The sequence below is a fragment of the Aedes albopictus genome, chromosome 3 (assembly GCF_035046485.1).
Source record: "Aedes albopictus strain Foshan chromosome 3, AalbF5, whole genome shotgun sequence".
In the NCBI taxonomy this organism is placed as follows: Eukaryota; Metazoa; Arthropoda; class Insecta; order Diptera; family Culicidae; genus Aedes; species Aedes albopictus.
Window position 1 is genome coordinate 190440339 of NC_085138.1, and position 18952 is coordinate 190459290.

An 18952-nucleotide genomic window follows, 5' to 3' on the forward strand; every position below is an offset into this window, starting at 1 on the left:
ATTCGGTTTCTGCCGATCATGATCATATATCCGGCTGAAAGACTTGGCACTGAGTATACTTCATTACACAGTTTGACAATTCTCAGATCGTTCTGACCAGTGAAGAGAATTGTCAGACAAAAGAGGCACAAAACAAGCAACAAAGAAGGTGCGACGATTACTCTTTATCCCTACTGGTAACAGATAATGACATGATCTCAAATTTTTTTGTTGCAGACAAAACGGAAGCTGAATTTGTTGCGTACTTTTCAACCCGTGAATAATCAATTATTGCTAACCCAAAGTCGAAATTGTTTGATGATAGAGCTTCACCAGAGTTGCAGTGTTCACCGACTCGAAGTTACCGTTCGAAAATCGCAATGCAAGGCTTAAAAATCTTTAAACTCGTGGTGTACGATGTTAATCCCATTATTTTCAAGTTGGGACAAACTTATGTCGCATGGGTTTGTTTGTCGCAACAAATACAGGTTGCGACATTGTCATTATTGTTGCGCGATGGTTGAATTTTGATTCACTGGTTCTGACAGTTTGACTCATGCAAAAAGGGCCTTGAATATCTGTCAATTTGACCTGAGATCTGTCAACATTTTGTTTCATGCATTGAAGAATTGCAGATACCGAACGCCACCTGTGCCTAGAGCTCCCAATCATCATGATTGCTACGATTGTCTCTCTCAAACATCACCACCCGGCTAACCTGAAGTCGATAGTGTTGTGTTGTGGCTTTTGCCGGTGCGTGTGGTGTAGGAATGTATTTGTGTTTATAAATTACCAAAAATAATCGTGTCACTTGTCAGTGTTTGCTGCAGCGTCGTGGTAGCAAGAGCAAGTGCTTGTTTTTGTTGTTTTGGTTCTCTCGTGCATTGTTGATCGTTTATGTGCTGTTTAGTGTCGCCATTCAGTTAAGAATACCTACCGGCAGCTGATCACAAGATGTATTCGCTTAGGGTGTGCAACGTACTCAGGAATGGTGCATTGAAGTCTGAAGTGGTCGCTCGCGGTTTTGCGATTTCCTCTGTGAATAATGATAACCACAAGTAAGCTATCGAAGGGGATTTTGATTCAATTTTTAAGCGTATGAAATCATTGATAGCTACTTGGCTCAGTTCAGCGTGAAGCGATAAATGATTAGCGAAGAACTGATCTGGGGACTGCTAATGGACGCACCATGAACAATACCAGTAATGAAATATCCCTATTTTTAGGTGCAAAGTGTTGGTGGTTGGAGGAGGTGCCGGTGGATGTGCTGTAGCTGCTAAACTGTCCAGCAAGCTTGGCGAGGGGAAAGTCACCATTCTGGAACCGGCCGATGTAAGAACCACCAGTCTGCCATTATAAGTTATATCACATTTGGGAATTGTCGTCAGTGTTATTTCTATCAATTAGTCACTTGAACATGTTTGATAGCGAACACACCTACCTTCTTGTTGTCAGGCCATCAGCTACACTCTGCTTGAAAGAAAAAGTTGATAAGCGTGGTTTTTGAAATATGTGCAACGATTGTGCAGATTCGATGAATGCATTCATTCGCATCGCACGCATAAGTTCTAAAACAAGTCACAACATTTGGCACATTTTGCCCAAATAAAAATTATCGACTTGATATTAATTATCGTTTAAGGGCGAACTCGCGATGTTCGCAAAGCGGAGAGCGCAACTCCGGTTGCAAAGGAAGATTTATGCTGAGTCACGGTGAGACTGTCGTAAACCATTTTTTTTCTTCCGATGTTCGGTGGTAGCAAAGTTTTGATGTGAAAGCCATCAAATCTCGCGCTCTTGCTACAGTTTGTTGCGCAGCGTATGTATAACGTTGTTGTACTTGCCCGTCGATCGGTACACATTTTGAGCATTTTGTTTGGTCACATGTTCTCTTCGCGTAAACGTCTGTTTTGACTGTTTTTATATTAGCGATTCTGTTTGAAGATTGATGTGTATTGATTATTAATGTTAATATTCCAATATTTAATATTATTCTACAAAGTTTTTTTTTAATTTTCTTAACAAAATTATTTGATTTGTTTCATCTTTGGTTTAACATTGATAAAAAATGCCAGACAGGTTATTGAGAAATCTTGCTGAAGAAAATATGTTTAAATAACTCTTAAGGCGAAATTGGAAATACTTCCTCAATTTTTGTTTTCTTTGATTTTTTATTAAATATTTTCAAAATTGGTTTTCATACGCTAAATGCGATATGATAGATCATAGATCAAAGTATCTCCTGACATGCAGAAATCTTTAGTGATTTCTTCAGAAGCTTTTTGAGATACCCCTCCAGAAATTAAACGTAGGATTAATTACTGTAAAAATACTCTGGTTATTTGTTCAGTAACTTCAGAAAATGCATAATTTCCTTTAGTATTCAAAATTTCTTCAAAGTTTTTTAGAGATTGTCCCAGAAATAATTGAAAGAACTCGTTTAAGAGGTTCTACTTTGGATGCCTTCCAAAATTGTGCCATGGATACTTTAAAAAAAATCACTAGCCATTCCTTTCAGGAAGTTTTCCGCAAATTCCTTTTGAAAGTTCATTTAGAATGTCTTGCATGAATCGCTTCACTTTTTTTTCTAGATTTTTTCTTAGGATTACCTCTAGCGGACCCCTTACAAGTTTCTCCAAGAATTCTTTCCGAAAAGTTTACACGAGTTTCTTCCGAAACTCCTCCATAGATTTTCCAGAAACCCATGTTAGGAAAATCCTTCAGAAACAGATTTCTTTCAGACATGACTTCTTAAGAAATTGTTCCACTGGCACCTTCAGAATTTCATACTGGGATTTCGTTGGAAATTTCTTAGGAGATTCTTTAACAAAATTCGAATGAGATATTTCATAAATTTTTCCAAGATTTTTTTTTTGAAAATCTGCTAATGATTTCCAAATTTTACTTCTGTAAGTCCTCCAGGAATTACTCCAGAAATATGATTTTAAAATTTACCAAGGTTATTTTTTAAGAAAACTTTCAGCGGTTTCTTTAGAAATTCTTCTAGAGATTCTATAACAAGATTCTCATGGGTTCCTACTAAAACTCTGCCGGAGATAACATTATTAACTCTTCTAAAGATATGTTTAGAAAACTCTTCCGATATTTATCTGGAGATTCCTTATGAACTTTAGACAGGAATTCCAAAACAAATTCTTTCATCGATTCTTCCACTGCAACATCCAACAGCATTTTCAGAAAATCTTCTTCCAGAGATTTCTTCCACGAATCGCACTGGTGCTTCTTCAAGAAGTCTACCAGATATTTGTTCTGAAATTGCTCTAGAGATTTCATTAAAATGTTCCGCTGGAATTTTATTTATCTAGAATTTATCTAGAAATTTTCTAGATTTATCTAGAAAACCTTGCATGAATTCCTCTAGAGATACTGACGTTATTGCTTTCAGTGATTTAGGCAGGAATTCCGCCAGAGATTGCTGGGACCTTTCGGGCAATTTACCTGGAATTCTTGCAGAAATACACGCGGATGTTCATCTAGGGATTTCTCCAAGGACTCATCCATGAATTCTCCCAGAGATTTTAATTAAATATTCCTCCAGAAATTCCTCGTGCAATCTCTGCCGAAAAACATCTTGGCCTTCCTCCAAGGATTTCTTAAATAACTCCTCCTGCAGTTCTTCCAGCAATTCTTCCTCCAGTTATTTATATGGGAATTTATCCTTGCATTCTTGCTGGAATTCTTCCGGAAAATCTTCCTGGGATTCCTTCAGGAATTCCTCCTGCGATTCATTCAGAACCTTCTATATGTATTTCTCCAGAATACTTCTACCGGTTTTTTTTTTCAGGAACTTCTCTAGGCATTCCTCCAAGTAGGTATTTCTTCACGATATTTATCTTTGAATTCTCCCTGGCTCTCCTGATGGGGTTAACAATGATAAATCCCAGAATGCTTCTAAGATTTTCCTAAGAATCTTCAGGAGGAATGGTAGAACCACAGTTGCAATTGCTTGAGGGATCTCAACTGGAATTTCTAAAGCAAGATATTCCTGGAGGAATCACCAGAAGAACTTCTGGAATAATCCCAAGAATGATCCTACCAAGAACTCTTGAAGGAATTTCTGAAGAAGTTCGTAGAACTCTGGAATGGATCATATTCCACGAAATTTCTAGAGGAATCCTAGTATGATTTTGCTGGAGGAATCACTACAGGAACTATTGGATAAACCCAATGATAAACCTCAGCAGGCATTGCGAGGAAGGCCTAAAAGAAGTTTCTTGAATAAATACCTGGAGGAATACCAACATTTCATCTTGGAAAAATCGGTAGAGGTATTCTGGAGGACTCCATAGATAAAGTCCCTGATGCAATCGGAGGAGACATTTCTGGATGAATCTCAGTAAAATTTTCCGAGAGTATTACTGCAATTATACAAGGAGAAATCGCAAGATGAATCCTACGAACTATGCCTGGAAATGCTCCAGTTGGAATTTCTTGAGGGGTCCCAATAGGAATTGCTTGAGGGATCCCAACTGGAATACATGGAGAAAGACCAATTTGAGTTCCTGGAGAAATCCCATTAGAAATTTCTGGAAGAACCCCTGGATGAAATCTTAGAAGAATATTCTGGATAAATCCTTGAATAAATCTCCGAAGGGATTTCCGGAAAAAATATTAGGAATATTGTCAGGAAGAATCCCACCAGGAATGCTAGATGAAAACTCTAGAGCAATTCCTAGTAGAATTCCTCCAGGTACCACAGTTAGAATTTATGAAAGAATTCTAAGATAAATTGCTGGAAAAACGCATCAATAGTTGCTCGGATTCCCAAAGGAAGGCTAATAGGAGCTCCTGGAGGAAATCCCGTGAGGAATTTCGAGAAATCCCTGGAATTCCTGGAAAAATCACCGAACGAACTTATGGAAAAATCGAAGGACGGCTGTTTTGAACAATCCCACTAGGAATTCCTGAAGGAATCCCAATAGAAATTTCTAGAGAAATCCTAGAAGAGATTGCTGGTGGAATCTCTGCAATTACTAGTGAAAGCCTATCAGGACTTCCTGGAGGAATCCTAAGAGACGTTCATTGAAGGAATATCTCGTTGAGCCTATAATGGGATAACTTGAGAAATCCATGAGAGAATCGATAGGGGCATTCCTAGAGGAATTCTTGGAGGAGTCCCAGAATGAACTACAGGAACAAATATTTCGGATAACTTAAAAACGGCTCAGAATGATGTACCTTGAAAATTCACGAAGTTTGAGGTGTCGCTTGACAGTAATTGTTTACTTTCAAATAAAAAAAAAATCGGAGAACCATCGGAACTGGTTTCCCGGGAAATCCGTATATCAAGTTCTAAATGGCCACAAATATTTCAGACAACGTTAAACTAGTACAGAATGGTGTATATTGAAAACCGCGATGTTTAAAATACCTCGTGACAATATTGATCTATTTTCAAACTTGACTGGATTTCGGGAAATCGATAAACTAATTCCAAAATGCCCAAATGTATTTCAAGTGACCTATCATAGTGATAACATGCAATGACTTTCAAAATCATGAAGTATTATATGTCGCATGATGGTGTTTGTTCATCTTCGTAAAATGGACCCTGGAACCACCGGAACCGGTTTCACGGGAATAAACCCGCATATCGGTTCCAAAATAGCCAGAAGTATTTCGGATAACACAAAAACAGCTCAGAATGATGTATCTTGAAAAATCACGAAGTTTGAGGTACCATCATTCCAGTTCACTTAGGTCTGAAAACTAAATTGTTTACATATCGAAAACTCACTTTCATCTTAACTGCCAATTCCAATGACCCATTTTGATTCCGGAATAACTCCGGAACCAGGTGGCCATTCCAATAATCCTCAACGAATCCCTAAATGAGAATAAGATGTGCTTTTTGTGTCAAAATTTGGTAGAAAAATATTGTAAAACAAAAAAGTTATAGCAAACAGAGTGTTTTTCGCACTCCCGTTAGGGGGGGTTGGTAATGGGAGGGTTAAACCACCGCACAGTGGGAAAAATCGAACCAAAAACGGATCTTTTAACGCCGCTGGTTTCGGTACGTGAAGTTGACCATTTCTGACGTAAAAAAAAATACGAGAAATCGATTGGTGCTAATTTCATTCACCGCACGGCACGGGAAATGGTCCATTTTGCCCCATTTTGCCCTTTTTTCATACAAAAAGAATATTAAAATACTTTACTTTCAAACAACTTACACGACTGTGGATCATTGACATTAGCTGCAGGTGTAATTAGAAGTAAATAGGAATCATAAGAATACATGAAAGATCCTCTTGTACCGACTTTTCGAACCCTCTAAGCAGAATACCCTCTATGAATGAGTGTTATCAGTTTCGTACGTTTTAATTCCGCCCTATGTTGCTTATCCTTTGACAGATACGCGTATTTCGACTACCACTTGTAATCTTCCTCAGTGTCAGTTATCCACTGATACACTGATTACACTCATTCATATGAAAGATCCTTTTAAATGCTCATTGTGCCCCATATGCCCCAACAACTGTAGGATATTCACAATTTTTCCTAATTATGAATGGATGAATGATTTGTTTGGCATAAACAAAAAGCGGTAGATCGTTCATCACCAGAATCATCTTCGAGTTGTCCAATTTGCCCCATTTTGCCCTATTTTCATGAAAAAAACGAGATTTATAATGTTTTTATGAAAAACAAATACTGCTATGGAACGTTGAAATTAGTTTTAGGTGCAATTGGAAGCTAACAGTTATCATGCGCATATATGAAAGATATTTTCCATATTTTACCCTATATGCCCCTAAAACTACTGGATAATAACATATTTTGTATGATTATGTAATGGTGCTGGATGCAAAACATGAAGCCTTGGATCATTTATATATCAAAAATGCGGTTTATCGATTAATACTACAATCATTGTCGGAATGATATATATAGCTGCCCATTTAACCCCAATTTGTCCTGATTTTGTCATGTAGTGGATAAATCAATTTGCCCTTATTTTTTGTCAAGTAATGAAAAAATTAATTTCCCTTATTTGCATTGGTACTGAAACCAATCTTATCAAAAAGACATATATATGACTTTTTCTATAATTTCAGCTTTTGATGGGAAACTAAGGGCATAATAAGCATTTTATAAAATATGTCAAATATGCGCTAAACTGATTAAATAGGGCGTCTTAAAGCACCAAATTATATATATTTACGATGCCCCATATAATCAGTTATGTGCGTATTTGTCACAAATTTAGATTAGCGTTAATGCTTATTATACCCTGTATTCCCCACCAAAGTCATATGTTTTAACTGCCCTTTCGATTACAATGGTTTCAGTAACAAAAGTGCATCAGTTCGGACATAAGCAAATGGGGGAATCAATTCATTTATGAGGCGACTACAAATCAGGGCAAATTGGGGTAAAATGGACAGCTATTTGTACCTTCCCGTGAATGATTCTAAACCTTATCGATAAACCGTATTTGTTTATATAAAAATTACCTAGGATTTCATGGATTGCAACCAGTGACATTACAAAATAATAGAAAAAAATGTAATCATCCAGCAGTTTTAGGGGCATGTAGGGCAAAATAGGGAAAATATCTTTCATTTGTGCGCATTATAGCTGTCAGCTTCATATTTCAACTAAAACTATTTTCAACGTTCCATTACAGTATATGTTTCTTATAAATGCATTTTAAATCTCATTTTTCTATGATAATAGGGCAAAATGGGGAAAAAATTACAACTACAGAAGATGATTCTGGTGATAACAGATCTAGCGCTTTTTGTTTATGCAAAAAAAAAGAAAATCAAATCAGTAACATTAAAAGTCCATTCATAATCATGTAAAATTCACAATTTCCAGCAGTTGTTGGGGCATATGGGGCAAAAGGATCTTTCATATATGTTTTTAGCATTTAAAAGGATCTTTCATATATGTTTATGATTTCTATTAACCTCTAATTACACCTGCAGCTATTTTCAATGATCTACAGTCGTGTTGATCGTTTGAAAGTACATTTTAATCTTCTTTTTGTATGAAAAAAGGGCAAAATGGGCCACTTCCCGTGCCGTGCGGTGAATGAAATTAGCACCAATCGAATTCTCGTACTATTTTACGTCAGAAATGGTTAACTTCACGTACCGTAACTAGCGGCGTTAAAAGATCCGTTTTTTGGGTCGATTTTTCCCACTGTGCACCGCCATATGGAAGTTTGGGCCGCCATCTTGAATATTCTGGTTCCAATTTTCGGACTCCGGACATCTTCCCCTTATCAAATATACCCATATTGTATGGTTTTAGAGCCTTTCCAACTAACAATCACTCATTTAACAGGCACCTTTATGACGAATTAATAACATTTGAATTATTTTCCCGTATAACCTATGTTCGGGTTTTGTTCACACAAAGAAGAGAAGTTATAAAGCATCATGTTGTGCACTATTTTTTTTTGCTGTAAAAAGCTTTTACAAATATACAGTAAAGCTTTTATTAAGCTTTGGCAAAAATGACTGAAAATAAATAAAATGCAAAAATGTTGAACTTTTACAAGAGTAATTTCTTGCTCTCATGTTAGGAACACCTATTATGAAATAAGAATTATATATAAAATAACCTCAATCCAGATTAGAACTCGAGACCTGTCGATTGCCAGCCGCATGCCTTCCTATCTGCGCCATTCTAGAGATGGTGAGATGCAGCACCCAAAGTAAAACATAATCTTCCCATGACTCAATAATGATTACTCCTGAACTTGTGTTCAGCAGTGGTGAATTAGCACAGCACGTGGTAATCAACTGAACAACGCGTTATACTTCAAGAGCTGTTCAGCCCAAAACACGTGCTTTCCATTCTGATTTCGCTGTCAGTATTTTTATCGCACGGTGAGAAAACTTATATCGAATGCGGCCAAAAAGTGTTGGTTCTTATGGAAGATATTGTTTTCAGACGAACTAATTGCGATATGAATATGTTTTTATTTTGATTATTAAATATCGATCTTTAAAAATGTATGACAATATGTGGTGCGGTATCTGTTCAGGAAATCTACTCATGCACAGTCGAACATCCGTTAAGCAATTTTTTTCTTTATGCTTTCATCATGGAATCTTGATATTATGTTCAATAAATAGTGCATAAGGATGTTTAGGGATACTTGAAATGTGTCGATTTCTGAATGCTGTTTGGTTATCTAGGTAACTGTGGGAATAATATTCAGTAAACACGACAGCACTGAAATGTCATATGCATCGATCCAAGCGTCTCGTACAATCGAACTGCTGCGGAAGATAAAAAAAAATATAATAATCAAGGTACAAGATATCTTGTTACAGACTATTAATAATAAATAAATGCATCATTTTTACGTTGATTACGTCTCTTGGCACTCAATGTTAAACTACATAATTCTATTCTGTTTTATTTTATGTGATTTAAAATATTGGTTCTTTAATAACTTGGTTGTCTAAACAGTTTTAGACATGATTTAACCCATAATCCGAACAAAGTTCCGAGTCAAACTATGACGGGCTGAAGGCGTTTATTTGACAAGTGAAAAGCACATTGTTCAGGAGCATATCCTTATCGATACTTCAGCTTAATAAGATGCAGACAAATGTTTTGTTAAACTCTTTTGTTAAGGAACCAATGCTTGTCGAATAAATTTCTTGTTAAACTTTTGAAAAGTGTTTTAATTTATCATTGTTGATACCGATGAGGAAAGTCGAACATTTAATACTTTCTCAATTGAAAATTCATTTAAACAGTAATGTGTAGAGCATAATTTTAGTTCAGCTATCACAACCATTATTGAGCAACAATTCAGCAAGCTTGCTTGTTTGTGACTTGCAATTGTTAGTTGGGAACACTACACTCAGCGAAAAAAACTAACGAAATGCATCAAAATACTATATGTTTTTTTGCTATAAGTATTCTAAAAGAATATTTTTATATACCTATGCAAACTTAAATAATATGCTTTCAAAAAATTGTGGCTGGATTTTGCATGTTAAGGGGGCAAATACGAAATATTTATAAAAAAAAATCGGGTCTTTCTAAATATTCCCGCCGCAACCTGCCAAAGAATGGTGGAACAAAAGATAAATAAATATTTGTAAACGGCACTTAGAAAAACGATTGAACCACCATATGGCTGGGTTTTCATAATATGCTCATTAACATGTGTTTACCACTCTTTACAGAAACACTACTACCAACCGATGTTCACTCTGATTGGCGGAGGAATCAAGACACTGAAGGATAGTTATCGTCCCATGTCCAAAGTTTTGCCCACGCTCGCAAAGTGGGTCAAAGATTCGGCCGTGAAGTTTGAACCGGAGAACAACACCGTCTACACGGCAAACGGCGATAAGATTGAGTACGAATTCCTGCTGGTGGCCACCGGACTGCAGTTGAACTACGACAAGATTCCCGGCCTGGTTGACGCTCTGTCCATTCCCAAGGGTAAAGTTTGCTCGAACTACTCGCCGAAATACGTTGACCGAACCTACCAGGCACTGCAGGCGTTCAAGTCTGGAAATGCCATCTTTACGTATCCGAACTCCCCGGTCAAATGTCCTGGAGCGCCACAGAAGATTTTGTACATTGGGGAACACTACTTGCGCAAGGTGATTCAATTTCTTAAACTTTGTATGAAATAAACACGATTTTTCTTTCAACAGTCCAAGAAAAGACAGAATGCCAACGTGATCTACAACTCATCGCTTCCGGTAATTTTCGGAGTCAAACATTACGCGGATCAGCTGTGGAAGATCGTTGAAAAGCGAGACATCAAGGTAAACCTCCGCACCAACCTGATCGAAGTCATTCCAGACAAAAATCAGGCAATATTTGAAAATCTGGACAAACCGGAGGAAAAGTTTACCACGGATGTAAGTTTTTGATACTCCAACTTAAGAGCTGAAAAAATTGAAAATGTTCAATTCTGTTTCGTTAGTTTGAGCTCCTGCATGTAACACCTCCAATGGGTGCCCCAGATGCGTTGGCGTCGTGTAAAAATCTGGTAACAGAAACTGGATTCGTAGACGTTGATAAGGATACTCTTCAGCACGTGCGATACGACAACGTTTTTGCCATTGGTGATTGCTCGGCTTCCCCAAATTCTAAAACTGCTGCGTCTGTTGGTCTGTGTAGATTGATCATGGTTTGCTTAAAAATATGCTAATTCACTAATCTTTATTCCAGCCGCCCAATCACAAGTCGTGTACAAGAACATGATCGCCGTGATGCACGGAGTTAAGCCGTCACAAGTGTTCAATGGGTATGCCTCTTGTCCGCTTGTTACCGGATACAATACTTGTATTATGGCAGAGTTTGACTACAGTCTGACCCCGCTGGAAACGTTCCCAATTGATCAGAGCAAGGAGCGCATTTCGATGTTCTACATGAAGAAGGACCTGATGCCCCCACTGTACTGGCATCTGCTGCTGAATGGCCTGTGGAACGGACCAGGTTTCGCTAGGAAAATGATGCATTTCAGTCTGAAGTAAGATGATATTAAGCATGTGTGATATAATAAAGCGATAAAATACTCAAGGTTTTGAATTTCATTGGAAAGATATGCAACCGCAATTCTGGGGAATTTTTAATACTTTAGATTCAAGGGTTTTTCAGTAGAAAGTCTGAATATCGGAACTGAAAATAAAAATCCCGGGATTTGGGACTTAAATATATGGCATCCAAGGATATCCCGTGGTCTCGGGAACATTCTAGTTTTACAAAATTTGACAAATAATCAATGTATTCATTAAATTTATTTAGTATTACATCAAATGCAAGTCAAAACAAAATCAACAATACATATTTCAAGCCTAACTTTACCAAACTCCGTATGTAACATATGTAAAAAAAAAGAGATTTTCACATGATGCACTGAATCTCGTTAAGGGCTACTTGTATCACTCATCTTTGGGGATGAATACTCAATGTATGTGTTGCTACGGGAACAGCGAACTTCCCCTCCGTTTTTCTCCGTTCGTGAATTTTGTTAGATACGGTGTTTGGTAAAGTTAGGCTTGATTTCTCCATAATACACGATTCGTGGCTGCCACTCTACATACTCGGTCACCGTAGTTCGTGGTTCATTCACCTTCTCCAAGCCCCGTCTTCCATTTGCACTCCGCCGTAGATGGTACGCAGCACCTTCCGTTCGAAAACTCCTAGAGCGTATTGGTCCTCTGCACGTGGAGTCCATGCTCTGTTAGCCCCGAGGACTAACGGTCTAATCAGCGTTTTGTAGATAGTTAACACCATGTAACGGCGAACTTTATTCGATCGTAGAGTTCTGTGGAATCCAGGCCCCTGACACGGCCTATATCAATGCATTGGAATCATGGTAAACAGGATGTCCTGGGCGCTAATAAATAGCGCCCACTGTCAAATGCGAAAACATCAACAATTTTTTGTTTAACGTTTATTTTGGTTTGTTGATCAGTTTTTGGAATCATTTTTTCCACCGCTTATGATCACAAAACACTTCAAACTCGCTTTAATATTAATGTACGGTAAGAGGAGCATGCGATTAGTTGAATAAAGCAACCCAACAAACACGCATTGTGAATGTGATTTCGAGTGTGGCTCACAACATCAAACAAAAGCTGCGTTTGTTGATTACACGCTCGTTTCAATTTGCAAGAATATGAGTATAAGGCAGTTAGATGTTGGCTACGATAAATTTCATTGATGCCAGGGGCCTGGTGGAATCCAAAGTAAGCTCGGTTTCCTGCCACAACTCATCTCTGAATTTCTATGTTGGTGTCGCTGTCGGTGGTCACCAGTGAGCCCAAGAGCACGAATCCTTCAACTGCTTCGATTTCATCACCGTCGATAGAAATTCGGGGTGACGAGCGTGGTTATTCCTCCCTGGAACCCTTTGCTACCATGTACTTTGTCTTCGACATATTAATGACTAATCCAATTTGCCTGCCTGACGCACATCACTCGACCCATCGTCGCCTTGATCAATCGTATTAGTTTATCCGGAAATCCGTATTCGTGCATATTCTGCCATAGCTGTGTCTCGATCGATTGTATCATATGCCGATTTCAAATCGATGAACAAGTGTAAGGGCACGTTATATTCGCGGCATTTCTGCACATAAGATTGATAAGATGATAAAGTGGAGGCCATATACGTGCATGCTTCCATTTAGTCGCATGTTAAATGTACGCATATCGTCTCCACTTCAACATCATATGCAACATCTTATACAATCACTGGTTGACTGGGCTGTTACCATGCCACCTTCTGTGCTTCCAACGTTGCCATTGAGGTGCTCATCGTAATGCTGCCGCCACCTCTCGACCATCTCACGCACGCTCTTGAGAAGATTCTCGTGAGGCACATGTTGGCTTAAAGCCTGGGCGCGAGCGGTTCAGCTTCTCGTAGAACTTTCGTGTGTCCTTCACGAATAAAAACTCATGAGTGTTTTTGTTTTCATTTTGCTTCTTACTCCCCAAGCAACCAAAAGTTCGGATTTCACTTAAAGCGCGGACTCAAAAGTTTAAATTTGGTTCAATTCTGGCTTCGTCGAACTTGATTCTCCAAAAAGTTACTCATGTATTGTTTATGAACTTGGAAGTACATGTACAAGCTTTTGACTTCTCTTCAAAACGACATTAAAGTCGAAAAAAGGTTCAGAAAGAACTTATGTTGAACTTTAAAACAGAGTTCAATCAAATATTAACCGAACTCATCTTGAACTTTTGCGTGCCTTTAAAATTCAAATATAGTTCATTTGGGCATATTCCAACAACTTGAAATCATCCGTTCCGAACTTGTTTCGAACTTGTTTTGAACTTACTACTCAAAGTTCGGATAAATATAAACCGTACCAAAAGTGAACTTCACTTGAACTTCGGCGACAACGGGGCCGGGGAGAAGTTCTCATTCTATTAAATCACTCGGAAATCGAGCGCAGCAGCCACAGCTTGTGTTAATTTCACATGTACACTTTGTTTCACTATAATATTTCAACGTACTTACTTGTAATCAACGCAAAGCATCCGTATTGTGTGACTCAAAGGCTGCCCCTGCAGCTTTTCCTCCTCGAATTCCGCCGGAGTTTTTTTGGCTGTGCATATTTTTTTCCAGCTTTGCTGGATGTTTCCAACCCCGTCTCAATTGTCCCTGCAGTGCGCCGGAAATCGACGCAATCGTAGTCACTGGAAACCAAGCTGAAAACTTAAAATCTTTTCTTAAAGTCGACACACTGGCCCTATTTTATTGCTTTGCACTGCGAACCACAACAAACTGAAAATGTCAAACTGTGTAAGTTCACAAGAAGTTCCACATGAACTTCTTTCGAACTTTCAACTTCAAAAAGTATTCCAAGCTCAGAGAAAGTTCACAAGCGAACCTGATTGAGCTCTACTATATGATAACAGCACATTGAGTAAAATCCCAGAGTGCCTAACAACACATACATGGAGTAGTGGTTAGGCACCGGCTTTCAACGAGGAGAACCCGAGTTCAAATCTCAGTAAGTAAAAAACATCAAAAATTATTTCAAGGTATTAGTCAATTTGGATTCCATATGAACTAATGTCTCTTAATAAAAAATTACTTTTGAGGACTAAACACTTTTTTTTTCATTTTTTCGAAGCTTGTTTTTAAGCTGAATAGCGTTCTTTTCAGCGACACAAGTGTACTTTTTGTGAACTCAAGTTCGGTTAATTACTTAAAAAGTGAGCTGAATAGAATGCTATTCATCTTCCTTCGAATAGCTGATTAAGGTGAATATATGACGAAGCCACAACTCCAATTTTCAAGAGCACAAATCTGAAGAACCGAATGTCGGTTTGAGCTGAAAAGTTGATCGATTGGTTACCCGCTGGTGGTGACCAATCGATCAACTTTTCAGCGCAATCTGACATTCGGTTCTTCAGATTTGTGCTTTTGAAAATTCGAGTTGTGGCTTCGTCATATATTCACCTTAAACCCAAACATGCTATTTTATCCGAATTTTTGGTTGCTTGGGTCACGAAGCAGGAGGGTGCGAATAAACTCACACACTGTTCACTCTCGGAATCGTGAATAAGCCTTGTGTTGGCTTTTCACTCACGAATTGCTTCTTGATGAGAACAATTTGAATACTGCGTGCCAGTTCTGTTTAACGTCCCAATCAACACTTGGGACGACCACGCTGATGGGGCTACCACCTTGTATCAAGCTGGGCGTGATGCAGCATTTCTCACTCAGCCGCTGGATGCCAGAACAGACGCTGTTTGAGCCGCACCTCCTTGGTGAACAGACGCTCGAGTCGTACTTCCTCAATCTGAACTCTTAGCTGGCGGTCTTTGTCATCGCTTGACCCGTGGAAGCATGAGGTAGGAACTTGTGATGAACAGAGCTATGTTGAACGCTCTCCTTATCGATTCACCGTTTAGCAGCTCGTTGATTTCAGGCCATTCCAGGAATTTTCTATGGACTCCAGGGGTATTCCAAGGGATTTCAGTGACTTTCCAGAGATGTCAGAGGAGTTCTTTGGGGTTTCAAGGGACTTTAAGCAGTTTCAGGGAAGTTCCATGGAATTTCAAGGGTTTTCAATGGGTTTCCGAGACGTTCCAGGGGGTTTCAGTGGCATTTCAGGGGTTTTAAGGAGCTGCATGGGTGTTCTCGGGCATTGCACGGGCGTTACATGGGATTTTAAGGGCGTTCCGATGGTTTTCAACGGGGTTAGGAGTTCTCCAGGTAATTTCGGTGGCAAGTTTTGATGGCCCTATTTTGGCAAAGAGCGGAGGGATGCAAATACATGCAACATAGTCAATGGAAGGGGTTTAACCCCCAAAACCCCTCCCTTATGCACGGGCTTCGTTCTAGAGGTTTTCAAAGAGTTTCACAGGCGTTCCGGGGGATTTAAGTGGCTTCATGGGTGTTCTAGGGGGGGTTGGAGGTGGGTGGAGATTGAGGGACGTTCCAGGGATGTTTCTGTGGATTTCAACAGCTTTCCAGGGGTTTCAAAGAGGTCTCAGGGGTTCCAGTGGGTTTTATAGTGTTACAAGGGTGCGATCTCAGGGCGTTATAGCGTGTTCTTGGGGTTTTCAGTGAGTTACAGCGAAGTCAAGGACATCCCAAATAATTTCAAGCATTTTCAATTGAGTTTTAAGAGCATTTCAGGGAATTGTGGGAGGTTTCAGGGGCGTTCTAGGGTTTTCCTAGGGGTCTTAGCATGCTACAGGGAAGTTCCACGGGGTCTCCTGTAGCGATCAGGGGCGTCCCTTCAATCCAACGCAAATCCTCCTGAAGTTCCTTGAAAAGCCTTGCAACGCCTCTGAAACAGACCTTGAACTCTTCTTAGAAGCTCCCTGGAACTCCCGGGATCCACTTTGAAAACCTTCTGAAACTTCTGTAAAAAATATGAATCAAAATCTGACAAATTTTTGATAAATAAATTCAAATTTCAACAATTCGCGAGAATCAGGCAACATTAGGATTAGCTAGCTTAAGGATGCATTCCACATTTGAATTCCTGACTTCCGGTACAAATGTTTCAATTTCAATTAGGCCCTTATTATAAGTGTCACTTCACAGTGAAAAACGATCACGGTGAGATATGGCGAATCCACGGTGAAGAAGTTTTGAGTTAATCAAATGGGAATCACTTTAATCGTCCTTTTTTACCGATGTCCCTTTTTGGTTTTCACCTTGAAGTGACACTCGTAATCAGGCCCTTAGATACCGTCGTGCGGGGCTTCTTTATACACTTTTTCATGGCTTTTCAACTTTATGACATTATAACTCCCAGACTGGTGAATGAATCTCCGCAATTTTTATACACAATAATTGTGAGTATGTATGTAGGATGTATGCAAAATTTGAGCCAAATCCATCAATAAACAAAAAAGTTGTTCATACACCAATCGGACACATACATATAGAACCGGATGGGGGCTACTTTGGACATTTTTATCTATAACAAAACTGCATTTCAAATTCCAGGGTTATTTGGAAAACTACATTGTACCAATACTGTAGTATACTGTATAATACATAATTTCAATAAAAATATGCGTTTTAAGATGGTTCTGTGCTACCTTTGGTATTATGAGCAGCGTGATATTGCTATGTAGATAGCCTGAAAAAAGGGACCATCAATCCTTTATTTGGGCGAAACGGTCATTTATAACGTATAACGATACAAATATTCGATTGTATATGCTACGTTGATACATTTTGAATGAATTGATCAACCCTTTGAAATTTATGAACTGTAGAAACAATGCCTACAGACCAAATGTTCTGATACGTTATGTATATTATATTGGTTTATTCGATGTTTTTTCGTGTCCTGACAAGCAATAAACGGTCTGTTTGAAAAATAATTTCAACCAAATGAAGGGAAAACTATTGCTTTATAATAGTTCCTAAGACATCAAACAGATTTGAACCATATTTTGAGTTCAAAAAATCCATATTCAAAAGTGTCCAAAGTAGCCCCGCATTTCAAAAGTAGCCCCGCACGACGGTAATGAAATTTAAGGGAATTCAAATTTATCAATTTCTATGTTTCCGAAGAATTGATGATGATGATGATGATGATGATGATGATGATGATGATGATTGTGTACCCACCATCAGCGCAAGGATTACCTATGGCTGCATAGTCATACCGGAACGGAATGATCTACCTGATGGTTTGTTGTAGCAGGGGCCGGGTCACAACGTCCGAGGCCATACAGTCCCGGACATTAAGTCGCGTTTTTTTTTTGCTACCCCTCCGAAATCCCCATATATGTCATGTTCAAATATAAAAAGTAATAATAAGGAACGAACTCACCGGGTAATCCTCACCAGCTGGTTTTCTATGTTTGGCTTTGGTCTCAGCAAGCATGCAAACGGTCCAACCATATTAAATGTGCACTCGTTCACACCACTCGCTGATTCTCCGATCGTCCATCAAAGAATCCAAAAAAATACATTAGCGAGAATACCCGACGCACTGAAAAACAATCTCTTGGATACTAGCATTTCCGAACTCGGGATAACGACGAACACGAGCACCACGATGCGGGCAATGTGGTCTCTTGCCACCGAGCCATCGTCGATCGTTTACACAAAGTGCGAACAAAAATACGAAAACGCGGGAACGACGAAATGCGGTAAGTTTCAGCCTCCGCGCCCTGCAGTGACTGCTTTCTATGTTTCCAAAGAATTGACGGTAAAATTTCCATCTTATTTTTAAGACTCCCAAGACCATATGAATGGTCTTTAGCAAGGACTTTGTGTGGCATTCCAGGTGTAGGACCGTTGTTGATCGCAGTCTTAGACCTAAAGTTCTATAATCTGTTATTTTATCCTATGTTTCATTCATGAAAACTTTTCAAGACGTTGAATTTTCGACTGTTTCACGAGGAGATAGTGAATAATTCCAAAAAATAAACCAGCCTTCTGGATAAAATATGTTATGCCACATCTGTTATGAAATCACAGCTCCAAGTAACGTTCTCATGAAATTTTTTTTCCAAATCATTCATTTTGAACAAAATGCTATTGGAGCGGATCTGGTGTTATGGTTAGAACACTTAACTATCACGCCGAGGACCTGGAATCGAATACCACTCCCGACAAACTCACAAAATGTTAGTTCTTCCTTCGGAAGGGAAGTAAAGCGTGCGTCCCGAGATGTACTTAGCGTAGGGCTAAAAATCTCGTTAATACAAATAAACAAAAAAAATGCAATTTTGAATATTGCGTGAATGAGCAATACTACGTTTAAAGTGGCCTTGCAATCGTTACTTGACCTAAGTCTCTTGTGGTAGCTGGATATATTGTAAAAATAAATACAAGTTGTTTTTATTTTTTAGGCGATATCCGTCCGTAAGCTGTAGAACTCGTTAGTTTGTGCAGAAATTTACATGAATTTCAAGTAAAAAAAGTCTTCATAAAACAAAAACAGAAACTTTCATATTTATCCTACAAAATACAACAGGTAAGCTTTATTTGATTCACACATTAGTTTTTATAAGTCAAACC

At 38.7% G+C, this 18952-nt stretch overlaps 1 protein-coding gene across 1 annotated transcript; it reads left to right on the plus strand.

Annotated features, from left to right (window-relative positions):
* The first annotated feature begins 704 nt into the window (after positions 1-704).
* Positions 705-11514, plus strand: LOC109429124 (sulfide:quinone oxidoreductase, mitochondrial). The gene is made up of 6 exons (XM_019704973.3): positions 705-1037; positions 1206-1311; positions 10161-10586; positions 10641-10850; positions 10916-11102; positions 11164-11514. Exons 1-6 carry the CDS (start codon positions 934-936, stop codon positions 11466-11468), a joined length of 1338 nt encoding a protein of 445 aa, XP_019560518.3. The 5' UTR covers positions 705-933; the 3' UTR covers positions 11469-11514.
* The last annotated feature ends 7438 nt before the right edge of the window (positions 11515-18952 follow it).

What these genes read in the sequence shown, in the direction of transcription:
- LOC109429124 (XM_019704973.3), top strand. Translation starts at nt 934, where the DNA reads ATGTATTCGCTTAGGGTGTGCAACGTACTCAGGAATGGTGCATTGAAG. An exon ending in GTGAATAATGATAACCACAA is followed by an intron (nt 1,038 to 1,205) that starts GTAAGCTATCGA and finishes CCCTATTTTTAG; the next exon opens with GTGCAAAGTGTTGGTGGTTG. An exon ending in CCATTCTGGAACCGGCCGAT is followed by an intron (nt 1,312 to 10,160) that starts GTAAGAACCACC and finishes CACTCTTTACAG; the next exon opens with AAACACTACTACCAACCGAT.